This window comes from Papaver somniferum, chromosome 6, assembly GCF_003573695.1.
Source record: "Papaver somniferum cultivar HN1 chromosome 6, ASM357369v1, whole genome shotgun sequence".
NCBI classification, from domain to species: domain Eukaryota; kingdom Viridiplantae; phylum Streptophyta; class Magnoliopsida; order Ranunculales; family Papaveraceae; genus Papaver; species Papaver somniferum.
In genome coordinates this window covers 91,746,150-91,758,186 of record NC_039363.1, presented here as the reverse complement: position 1 = coordinate 91,758,186, position 12,037 = coordinate 91,746,150, and the positions used below count along the sequence as shown (strand labels likewise).

The window sequence follows — 12,037 nt, the reverse complement described above, 5'->3', positions numbered from 1 at the left end:
GAACTCGGTCAAGTTGATCTAGAGTTTCTTTTGACAGAGCTATGACTTGCATTTGATAAGTTAGGTAGGCTTAAAGAATCGATTTAATAAAAACTGAATAGCCGACTTGGGATAGAAGTTTGGATTTCCAGCCTTGTAGAGTGAAATAACATTTTTGAAGGAGAGGCTCAAAGTTGGCTTTCGATTCTTACCGTAGAAAAGAGGTGGACTTTTAGAATTTTTGCGATAATTTTCCCATGTTTGGGATGGATATGGGGACTAAAATAAACACTTGATTTTTGTAAATTAACCATCTAGCCAATGATTTTCCAAAAAGCAGTAAATAGTCCAGAAGGTTTTTAGCTTCCCCTAGATCCGCTTTGGTGAATTTTTGCTAGTTTAAACACCACGCATTCTTACAAATTCACAATTATGTATAAATGCATCTGTTGGAAACAATAAAGAAAATTCACACAAAATAAATCTCAAACAGCTGAGTCGCGGATCAGGTCGCTATCTTTAAGGTATTTCGCCACTCTGCCTCTTGATTGTGCTGGCAGTCAAAAACTTGTCAAACACCTATGAGATAAAACAACTGATTCTCTCTTGTTCGATTTCTCTGCACCTTGAGAAATCGAACCAACTCTTACTCTATCTTACACTTGCTCAGAATACAAATAGATGAAAAAACTCAGTAATTTCATCTTCTCCAAAAACTGTCTTTTATAACTCAAAGGAAATCAATTCGGTTTAATGAGAATTAAATCAATAATAACTGCATACTTAAAATCCTCCATAACAGTAATAAAACGGCTAGAATATAAAATCGAAATTAATGAATTTAATTGAGAATATTAAGCTGACAAAAAACCGTTATGGAGATCATAAGTTAAATCTGCAAAAAATGAACTTTTAAATCAGTAGACCTCCCAAGGCCCCGCTTTCCCGGATTTTTTTAATTAATATAGATATATATAATATACCTAACCAAATGCATGGGATGAGACTTGAATCCAAGTCTATAGTGTGGGAGCCCAAAATAATACCACCACACTAATTCTATAAGTTTGATATAATATTACAAAACTATGTTTTTTTAAATATATATATATATCTCCCAACAGCATCTTAACAAGAAACTTATATCTTAACAAAAAATAAAAATAAAAAAAATGACGCCCCTAGAAATATGTTGCCCAAAGTATGTCGGGGCCGGCCCTGGATCGCTCGATGCCAAGCTCATTCCTCCCTCGAAGTAGATTCTGTCCCAGTAGAGGGGCTGTCAGCAAAATACTCCTGGTGCTTCATATTCACTCCATACTATTTAGGGGTATCAAAAGAATGAAAGTATTAGTCTCAAATTCAGAATTTCGGATGAGAACGAAAAATAGAGCGGTCCAAAAAAAAAAAAACATTGAATGTAAAAATCTGTGAAACTCAATTCTACATGGCAAAAGAAGTTCCTACAGAGCACATACGTTGATATACACGTGACATATATCAAATCCATCTCCTTCAGGGGAACTTCATGATGGGAATGGGGATGGGGAAGCACAGGAATTACCAAATCATGTCAGCTCTGCACCCTACATGGTGAGCTCAACAAAAGAGACATTGGATGCTGGCATTACTGGCAAGATGGCTTCAGATTGTCCTGGTCTAAGTTGTCCTACGAGAAGCAGTAGTCCTGGGCGTGCACATTTAGAAGTGGTTACTCCAGCTGTCAATAGTTCCTCTCAATCGGCTTCTTTAAGCCAGCCCATTGGAGGAATGCTGAAATCTAGGGAGTGTAGTATCGGGGAAGAGTCTGTGCTTGAAGGTCGCTCCTTGAAGAGGCAAAGAAATGGATTTCCAGTGTATTAGTAAATATAAAGAGGATGCAGTTACTCCTAGTGAATTTGAGAAGGCAAAGCAGGAACATGAAATTTAGTTTCTAAGATTAAACCCTTTTAGCATCAATCCACAAGTAGGCTATCATAAGATTGAACATCTCCTCAATGTAATTTCCTGTACCTAAGTTTTTTTAGGCATTATAATTTGAAAAACAAATCACTTAAGGTCCGGAAAAAGATCGCTATTGGTATCTGAGCAACTTAAGAGTTTAACCTTGATGAACCACGGCCACAGGTTTCCATGTGACAGATCTAATACAACCTAACTGTGCTTCAGTTGACTGCAAAATCGTACACCTACCTTAATTATTCCATCCATTGCCTTTCATAGGTCTGCAATTGAACACTTTTGTAATGCCTAGTACTACTGGAGATTTTCCTAACCTCATGTCACTTTATGTACAAATTGAGTTGAGCTATGTTTTTTTGCAGACTTCAATTCAATCTCTAGATTTTTACATTCTTACGGTAAAAAGATGGTCTGCCAGCAAGGCATGAAAACTAAAACAGATGCCTAGAGTCCTAGATTCATCTCTTAGACTAACTCATGTAGCAGGCATGCACAATAATTATTCAAGAAAAGCAGGATAAGCAACAACATACAGACCGCAGTGGCAAAATCTTCCGCAGAGCAGACAAGTGAGGATATCTTATGCAATAACAAATTCACAAAAACTGCAGAGCGTCCATGGATGACAAATTAGATCAAACATGAAAAATGTGTGAGGATTTGTGAATGCCATGTCAGCAAGAAATTTCTACATCTACTTCTATCGAGAAAGGTCATGATATTATTAAAGAAAGCTGTGCCCACATATGTTGTGGAGTGATGTACGATGTGTTTGGAGTTCTTTTTACAGCATGACATATGTTTGTATAGAGTTGAATTGGTATACCTCACGTAGTGACTTAGAGAGATCATCCATTGTCAAGGTCAGGCGTTTGTCCTGCATCGGCAAGAAGTTAGGTTATCCATCTAATAGAGTGCCAGCAGTGAATATCATTATATATAAAACAAGAGGTCAGAATTAAACAAAACTACAACTTCAACGCACCTTTTGCTGTTTCTTATCCTTGACTACTGCAGACTGCCTTGCCTTAGAGTGCCTGGATTGTGATGCATAACAAACCAGATCAGCATCAAGATATGTAATAACAGTTTTGATCATGTTAAATAACCAAAACGTATGAGCTTGGTACAACAAAACAGAGCACTAAAATTACAAATAGGTTGAGAGATGTACTGAAGAGCGTCGGTGGCAACCTCAGCAATGAACTTCTGCGTGGCAACTGCAACCAGCCTTATTCTGCAAAGGAAATAGTAAACAAAAAGCTTAAACATATGAAGTACTCCGTATTTGTTAAAGTCTAACTGCAAAGATACGATATCCGATATCCATTTCGTATGAGAGCTTTCTGAAAACCCAAAACTCAAAACAATAACAATCTGAATCAATCTTGTTCCTAAGCAAGTATTTTCCAATTGATATTTTTTCAGGGCTTACAAATTCCAATGTTACTCATCATATTTCATCATCTAATTAACAAATTTGATCACTTCCTCTGTGGTATTGTTTCCACTATTAAACCCTAAGTACCGAATAAAAGAAGAAAGTAAAAGAGCATGATTCACTCACAGGTTTGTCTAAATACACTAGCTTTCATCAAAAAGGAACGCTAATTTTGTAAAAAACAACAACAGTTTCCAGCATCGATATGAACACTAAATTCCTAAAAGACAAGAAAAGGTGAGATGATAAAGGGTTAAGTCTCTTACAATCGAACATCAGGGCATTGAAATCCACTCTTAGCTACATAATGTTCCACTAATTCATCTGGAATCTGCAGAATACAAACACAAATTCACAAAATCTAAGTTCTTTGTCTCTTAAGATTAATGGAATTCAATAAAAAAAAAAAGAACGGGTTTCACTTACAGTAGGTGTGTAATCCATAAGAGAAGCAAGGAAATCTGAAAGTGCAGCATCATCATCATGTCTCACTTCACTTGATTGCTGATGATTGTGTTGATTCTGATTCTGATTATTCATCTTCTTCTTCTTCTTCTTTCTCTGTAGGTAATGGAATCATGGCAATTTGAACACCAGTTACTCTCCGATCTTTCTTAAATTTGAACAATACAGAAACAGTGACCCATTTAGTTGTAACGATACTATCCAAACAATTACAGGCTCTTTAGTAGATAACTTAAGCATTATTTTCTCTTAGGCATTTCCACAAACACATGAGCCTCTGAAATAAAATGTTCCTAAATCGTGGTGAACATAAACTAATCAGAGCTTATGCAATTCAACAAAATCTACACTGTAAACTGAACTATGAAAACTTACATCGATTTGAAAATTATTTGTTGAATCCGGCAGAAGATTTGCCGGAAATCTGTAATTCGAGCTTAGTATGGAATCGAAAGAAACACCGAAAGCTTTGATTCTCCCTTTAGGGCGTATCTCGAGTGTTACCTGAGAGGGACAGAATATAAATTTTGAGAGTCGACTTAATGACTTTTCTGAAATTACTTAAACTACCACCTTCTGAAAGCATACGACATAAATGGAGGGTACTTAAGTAATAGGGACGAAGGTTTATTTTTGTGGGAGTGTGAATCCGTGTTCAAGGGTACTATACTTAATACCAGCTCAATGAAATGCCCTTCTTAACGAAAAAGATCTCATATAACATCCAGCTAACGATTTTTGAAATATCTGGCTACATAGGCGATAACACAGGAATTGGTATTTGACTCAATTTAGTCTAATGTACCCTAACCAGACCATCCACAACTGCCAAAGCTATACTACATCAGATTTTCAAGTTCCAGATTTGGCATTTCGAAATGGCAAATTCCATATATAACCTGACTTAATTTTAGAATGATTATCCTTCAAACTCTTATTGATGTGGCAATGATAAGTTAATAACATATCATTTGAATAACACCTACAAAACCACACTCATTTTCAGAGTAAACTACCTGCTTTGTTCATATCAATAATTAAGCACGAAGAAAACCTAATCCACTTGGTCGATGAATGGCCAGTAGATGATAAGAATGTCATACTATGCTGAATCATTTTTATGGACAGGAAACGTCTAAGAAAATGGCATCCAAGTCCTATAATCTAAACTAGATGACATTCAATATCAGAAGTCTGCACTAAACAGCATAAGCTTACGAGCCTTATACATATACCTTGCCTTACTATTACCTAACATCCTCGAATTCCATGAAACAACATCTTTTACCGGAATCTCAACGAAAATTTCCTTGGCGGACTCTATAGTCCCAAACTTTGCAAACCTGGAAATCACAATGTTTAATTGCACTACCCATCGTCCCTTTAGAAACTTAAGCATTTAACATAGAAATTCCAAGCGATAACATCTCTGCTAGACATTTTATCAAACACTTTTTCTGCATTCTAAATATCCCCAACTGAAGCATACAGTAAAGAAGTTTCCACAAAAACATGATCTGAAAATCCATTTTCAATTGCTTGTCCAGGAATAGTTGAATACAGATACTGAAGGGGAGTTAGTGTTTTTAAAAGGATTGGGTATATAAACTTATCACCATTAAAACCAGATTATAACATTTTTTGTAAACAAAAAAAAAATAGCTTGGTTTGGTTTCCATCAACAACATTATGCTTTATCATCTTATTCTGTGTGATGGCACCAAATGTCTTTAATTCAGCAATAATTAAAGACATTTAACACGAAACCCACCATCAAATTTCGAACATATCTTACAAAAATTTCAAACAATAATCAATAAATATTCACTAAATATCAAGCAATTACTAGGAAAAACGAAAGAAGAAGAAGAAGAATGCTCACCCGACGGTGCTGTGAAAGAGGTTGTGCTTATTAGGGTTTAGATTATTGAGAGAGCTGCTGTTTTGTGGAGGATTTTGGAAGAAAAGGGGAGTAGAAACTAGAAACACATACTAGGGTTTAAACAACAACGCCCTGGTAATAATAGGCACGCGCCCTGTAAATGGGCTCAGTTTGAATTGGTTTTCTGAAAGGGAATGTGTTGTGTCACCTATTTACCCCTGGATATTTTGACATTTACAATACAAAATGTGAAAGTGACGAAAACACGGAGGGGCAATCTGTAACTGAAACTGAAAAATAGAGGATTTTGCAAAAACCCTAGCGTAGCAGCGGCGTTCTTCTTTTTTTTCTTTCTTCTTCATCCTTCCCTGACCGGCAAAACAATAGATTGAAAAAGCGGCATATCTGAAGATCAAAGACAGGCAGGTAATCGATTCTCCTCTTTATTTATTTATTTATTTTCTGTTTCTAGGTTTTTACATGTGGAATCCTAAGAAATCTTTTGTATTCTTAGAGTTCTTGTGAAGATTGACAAATACTTCTTGAGTACATGTGTTCTTGATTCCATGATTTTGTGTTCTTTGCATTTTTATGCTGTTTCATATTTGTATCATTAGCATGCTTTACTGAGATTTAGGAGATTTGTTAGATGCAAGAATGATACTTGTTTTCGACATTATGGGGGGATGTAACAAATATCAAACTAGTTGAATTTTGAATCTAGTACTGCTTCCTTGGTTAGATTGAACGGGGGTACTAGCTAATTAGGGGTTCAGAGGCATTGGTATTTGGTGATTTTCAATTAGCTAATGAGAATTGCTGTTGTCTACTAATCTATTCTAAGCATGTTTTCTTTTTCCATTTTCAGATGGTGCTTAGGCTCTCAAATTTGGATATTAGCTTTGAAGTCCTTTCTGTGATAAATTCACCAAATAGTTCGATGAATTTTCCATGCTTTTTTGGTTTTAAACTCTGGTATATTAGTTTATTTTCTGTATATTGAACAGCATAAAAATCCGTTGGTTCCTTGGTTAGTTGTGTTTATGAGTTTGGGAGCTTTGTTACATTTAATTGAATGTTCAATGTGGGTATTCTTTGTCCTTCGTCCCGTTTCTGCTGTATATTTAGTAGTGATTGTTAAGATAACCATCTTGTCATAGTCTTCACGTACTGCTTGTAGTATGAACCTTTTGAGCTTCATTGAGCTTGTTTTATGGAGAGACATCAGTCTAGAAATCTGCAATGTCTGCACTAATCTTAAAAAAGGGTTTCTTACTTTCTTTCTTTTTTTCATACCATGTTATCGTTGTCACTGGTTATGTTTATGTTTGTAACTCCCTGAAACCATGTAGAATATACACTAACCCCTCCTTGTTCTTCTTCTTCTTCTTCTTCTTCGTTCTCCCTCTCTGAAACCCTAGCCAAGGAAGCAAAAATGTCGAAACTTGGGAAAAAGGCGAGGAAATTCACCAAGAAACATCTTCCATCTGTGATGAAGAAGAGGCGAAAGCAGAAATCTATGTTTAAAAAGAAATCAAGTAAGAATCTCTATAAATTTCATCTTGATTATTTCTTTTTTGAGTTAAATTTTTGTTGTGGTCTTATTATTAGTGGCGTTGGTAAAGTGTAGGAGGAGAGAAGAAAGATGGTCCTACATATAAAACTCTTCCTAAAAAGGATTTAGATGTTGATAATTATGAAGATGATGTAGCTGTTGGAGACGTATCTCTCGTGCCTGTATTTGATGGTTATGAAGCCGATGATTTGACTGAAGACGGTTCTGATACTGATGAATTTCTTCCAGAGGTTGTTGGGATAGTTTTTCAGTTTTTCGCAATTTGATGATTTTAATTATTCTTGTTTGGATTTGACTGAAATGGGTTTTTTGAATTACTAATTAAACCTTTGAAGGTGCGTATGATGCTGCAATTGAAAGCGACGATGATTCAGGTTAGAATTGAGCAATTGAATTTGTTGTGTGTAATTGGTGCATTAGTGATTTTTTTTGTTTGCAACTTATTAAAGAGTGAATAATGTCTTGCGGATGAGGGGAAAGACAGGCCTTTAATGGCGCAGAACAACGAGCTTCGTCTGGAACTTGCCAAGCAAAAGCAGAAATTGGACCGTCTGGTGGAAAAGGTAATGGTGCATTACTGTAAATAAATGCAACGAGTTAACTTTATCAGTAGTGTGAGTTTGTTTGAGAATGTGGAACCTGTCAATACTGATAAACAATATTTGATGCTTTATCTGTAATTGTCTTATCAGCTCATTTTCCAGTTTGTAACTCCGTGTTTGTTCATTTAGTCTTCTTTTTCATTCTTGATTCAATTGTACTTTTCTCATGTTTTGTAGATTATCAACCGAGTTTGATTTCCGTGTTTTTCTTTTTTGATTCAGGACCCAGAATTCGCAGAATTCTTGGAAGCTCATGCTGATGAGCTTGAGCAAGACAGTGATTACAGTGTAAGTTGTTTGAGCTATCATACCTTCTTAGTGTTGTGCTAATATCAGAGTTGTTTGGAATGAGAACTGTACCAACAGACTTTTCTTTTTTAATCAAATTGCTGGGATTATATGTAATCCGTTACTTGATTTGCCTCACCAGCGAGAGCTATGAAATCTGTATTATCCTCGTTAGACTTTTTTCTTTCAATGTTTTTGGGTTTGGTTGTTGCAGGATTCCGATGAAAAAGCCGAAACTAGTGACCAGGATATGGTGGAAGCTGATTCCAGCATTGGCAAGCCTTTGACTACTGCAATAATTGATTCCTGGTGTCAACTGGTTTTAGAGGAAAAGAACTTGTCTGTTCTTCCTAATTCTTGAATGCGTACCTAGCTGCCTGTCAATATGGATATGGTGATGCCATCGATGCAAACTCGCAGAGAATTCAGAATAGCAAGACGTTTAGTAAGATAGTGAACTTTACCCTTCGCGAAGCTGATAACATATTTCGAGCACATTTGGAGATCCCGAGCTTTGACTGCGAGAAACATACTGTTTTGGGGTTGAATAAAACCCAAAAATGGAAAGATTCAGAGCCTCTGATTCAGTCTTATCTAAGCAGTACAATTATCTTTCTCAACCACGTTACTGACTCTGAGATACTTGCATTTGCTCTAACCCGACTGAGAGCTTCGACCATATTCTTTGCTGCATTTCCGTCACTACTGAAGAAGCTCATCAAGGTACTTCTACGGTTCTGTTTTCTGTGGTTAATTAACTGGCGAAACTTACTATGGTTCTGTTTCCTAATCACTGATGGCTGAGAATGTTTCACCAAACTAGTGGTAGGTTGTAATGCTAAGAGGGACCTCTTGGAAACTCAGGAAGTCAATGGTCCATGGTGTGAAATACCTCACCATGTAGATCTCCTGACCTGAAATTACCTGATTGTTTAAATTCTGAATAATAACTTTATTGTTTAATCTCCAATAAAGGTTGCTTCAAAATCACCGTTAAAACTGAATCAACGTTTTGTTGTGGCTAGAAATTTGGAACGGGGTTACTGCTGGGGTGAACCCCATGAGCTTGAGCATCTTTCCTTGTGGTTTACATTTGTCCCCTAGCACTAATGAAGGAAATTTGACATGCAAAAGCTTTCATCTTCTTCTTTTCCTTATGATACTTAAATTTGAGTGCAGGTAACAGTTCATCTCTGGGCAACTGGGGAAGGAAAAGTTCCATCTGCATCATTTCTTATCATGCGCGATGCTGCTAGTCAGTTGAGTTTAAACTGTCTCAAGTCCTGCTTGATAAAAACATACAAGGCCTTTATTGCACGAAGCAAGTTTTTGGAGCCCACAAATTTGGTACACATAAAATTTCTAGCGCACTCCCTTGTCGAGCTTTATTCTCTAGATGTCCCGAGATCATGTAGCAAGGCATTGGTATCTATCCAGCTAGTAGCCACAATATTACAGCAGTGCCTTCACACAAAGGAAAAGGTAGATGCTCTTCCATTTTTTTTCCGTAAGCTAAGACAGATTATAGTATTTTTTTAGTTTAGAAATTTTCCTTGAACCTGAAGTACCCATCTGTATATTGTTGTTAACTCGTGCACCAACAATACTGTTATGGCGGGATTACAGACGATTCATTCTTTTCTATTATGTTTTTTGTTTGAAATTTTGATGGTCAGTTGTTTCAACTGGGGTTCTTTTAAGTTACATCCTGCTAACACCTAGGTGTTTGTGTCTTCAGGAAACGATGGAGAAGATATATAGCTGGCAATACATCAACTGTGTGGATTTGTGGGTGAAGTATGTCTGCACAAACGTGGAAGATAATGACCTTCAACTGTTAGTGTACTTAATTGTTCAAATTATTAATGGAGTGGCTCACCTTTTTTCTGGGGCACGACACTTGCCTCTGAGAGTAAAATGCATTCAAATGCTCAATCAGCTTTCAAGTTCTTCAAGGGACTTCATCCCTGTGACATCCTTGGTGCTAGACACCTTGGAGTACATTGAAACTGGCAAGCCAGATGCAAAATCTGCAAAACCCTTTGACATGTCATTTGCACTAAAGGTTACATGATTTAAAAGTTTGATTTTTTAATGTTGTTTGTTGAAGCAATGGTAGGCTAATAAGATTCAATTTTTGATGTAGGTCCCAAAAGCAGTGGCTGAAATCACGTGTCTTCCAAGAAGAGAGTGTCTTATCTGTGATTGAGCTGCTTTCAGCTCACTTTGCTCAGTGGAGCTACCATATATCATTTCCTGAGCTGGCAGCTATTCCCCTAATTCGTCTGAGAAAGTTCAATGAGAAAACTACTGTTGAAAGTCAAAACTACTGTTGAAAGTCTTCGACGTACCGTCAAACGTCTAATAGACATGGTATATTTATCTCCCCAGTTTGCCTCAGTTTTCAATACTAGTTTCACTTTCTAGGGTTTAGCTTCGTAACATTATTTTCACTTTCTAGGGTTTAGCTTCGTAACATTATTTTATTGGATAAATTTATGGTAATGCAGGTTTTGCAGAATGTTTGAGTTTGTGAACAAGAAAAGAGAAGAAGTTGCCTTTTCACCAAAAGATAAGGCATCTGTTGACTCATTTCTTCAGCAGGTTGGGTTTCTTTCTTTCGTTTTTCTTTTGTTTAAATGAAGAATGTGCTAGCAAACGCTTACTCGGTGTCTTGAATAAATTTTTGCAGATCAAAGTGGAAAGCAAGCAGACTCCTTTTACTCAGTATTATACTGATATCATTAAGGTCACTGTATTAGGGGCTTCACATGTAAGACAAAATAAGGTCACTAGGAAGTAAACTAGAAAACCCCATATCCAATTATTTCTCATAATGGCTAAACTGCCAATATTTCATTAGTGATAATTATATAATAGGTTAGAAAATTCAGTCAAATTAGATTACTGATTCTGATTTAGATTAGATTACTTGTCTTGAATTAGTTTAGATTGCTATTTTGATTACGGCTGGGAACGAAAGCAGTTTAACAAGTCCGTTACTTACTGCAACAAAAGACCCAACTGTTAAGCTAATAATTTTCTAAAGCAACTTTCATAGTTTAGCTTGCTTCAGCTTCTCTAGGTTGAGGCCAACTACTAAATCTTTACTGTACTTTGTTACCAAAATGTACAAGGAGTTTCAGAATCAGAGCCATTAAAATTTCCATCGCAAAAAATTTGGTAAACCTCATCAGGTAATTGAGCTTGCAATCGTCAATGACAGAACTCTTGTCAGAACCGCTGATATGAATTCGCAGTAGAAGCGTGCGGTCTTATCGGTGCGCATGATGTCCCTTTAAATGAGCCGGGTGTGATGCGTGCGGTCTTATCGGTGCGCATGATGTCCCTTTAAATGAGCCACTTGCACTGTATGGACGAAAACAGATAGCTAGCCGTCATGGCTGGCTACAAGAAAACAGCCAGTAAAAAGTAAAAGATAAAATCTGAAGAAATCATCCATAACCAAACAATTGAACAAACTCATCTTCTTTTGGGATTGGGAAGTGTACTGAGATGATGATGGTAAGGTAAATTTAGATCACAACACATTCAGAAATGAATATGGAAAAGAAGGGCGGTAAGTGTTTAATGCTTGTGCTCCAGCACCACCGAAAAAAGCTCCACCACCAACTAAATAAGTCAAAAAAACAAAAAGGTGGTTGTTCAACTGACTCGGCTCACCAGGCTGAGTTGGAACTGGGGCACATCGACTCGTGATCCTTCCACTGTCAAGAGCGGGAGGTGTTCATTGCTCTGTGAAACCAGCCTGACGCGGTGCCCTCCGCTATAGTGATCACACAGCCCAGGCCTACGCCAGGACAGTGCAACCAACTCCCAAC

The 12,037-nt window shown here is 36.9% G+C and overlaps 1 protein-coding gene and 1 pseudogene across 4 annotated transcripts; one reads left to right on the top strand and one right to left on the bottom strand.

The window, feature by feature from the left end:
* Positions 1 to 897: 897 nt before the first annotated feature.
* On the bottom strand, positions 898 to 5,878 carry LOC113288411 (transcription initiation factor TFIID subunit 10-like). Of its 4 annotated transcripts, none has more exons than XR_003330614.1 (9): positions 5,730 to 5,878; positions 4,223 to 4,351; positions 3,809 to 3,995; positions 3,649 to 3,713; positions 3,116 to 3,178; positions 2,927 to 2,978; positions 2,768 to 2,818; positions 1,544 to 1,805; positions 898 to 1,299 (listed from the first exon to the last, which is right to left on the bottom strand). XR_003330614.1 is itself a non-coding variant. In XM_026537434.1 (8 exons), exons 3-8 carry the CDS (start codon positions 3,920 to 3,922, stop codon positions 1,219 to 1,221), a joined length of 426 nt encoding a protein of 141 aa, XP_026393219.1. In that variant the 5' UTR covers positions 3,923 to 3,943; positions 4,223 to 4,351; positions 5,730 to 5,875; the 3' UTR covers positions 904 to 1,218. The 4 variants fall into 4 exon arrangements, 1 of the variants encoding a protein (XP_026393219.1); XR_003330613.1 differs by having other exon boundaries at positions 1,458 to 1,805; positions 3,809 to 3,943; positions 5,730 to 5,877; XR_003330612.1 differs by having other exon boundaries at positions 900 to 1,299; positions 3,809 to 3,943; positions 5,730 to 5,877.
* A 133-nt stretch (positions 5,879 to 6,011) lies between these two features.
* Positions 6,012 to 11,121, top strand: LOC113288409 (annotated as a pseudogene).
* Positions 11,122 to 12,037: the final 916 nt, after the last annotated feature.

What these genes read in the sequence shown, in the direction of transcription:
- LOC113288411 (XM_026537434.1), bottom strand. Translation starts at nt 3,922, where the DNA reads ATGAATAATCAGAATCAGAATCAACACAATCATCAGCAATCAAGTGAA. An exon ending in TTATGGATTACACACCTACT is followed by an intron (nt 3,714 to 3,808) that starts GTAAGTGAAACC and finishes TGTATTCTGCAG; the next exon opens with ATTCCAGATGAATTAGTGGA. An exon ending in AGGATAAGAAACAGCAAAAG is followed by an intron (nt 2,819 to 2,926) that starts GTGCGTTGAAGT and finishes TTGCCGATGCAG; the next exon opens with GACAAACGCCTGACCTTGAC.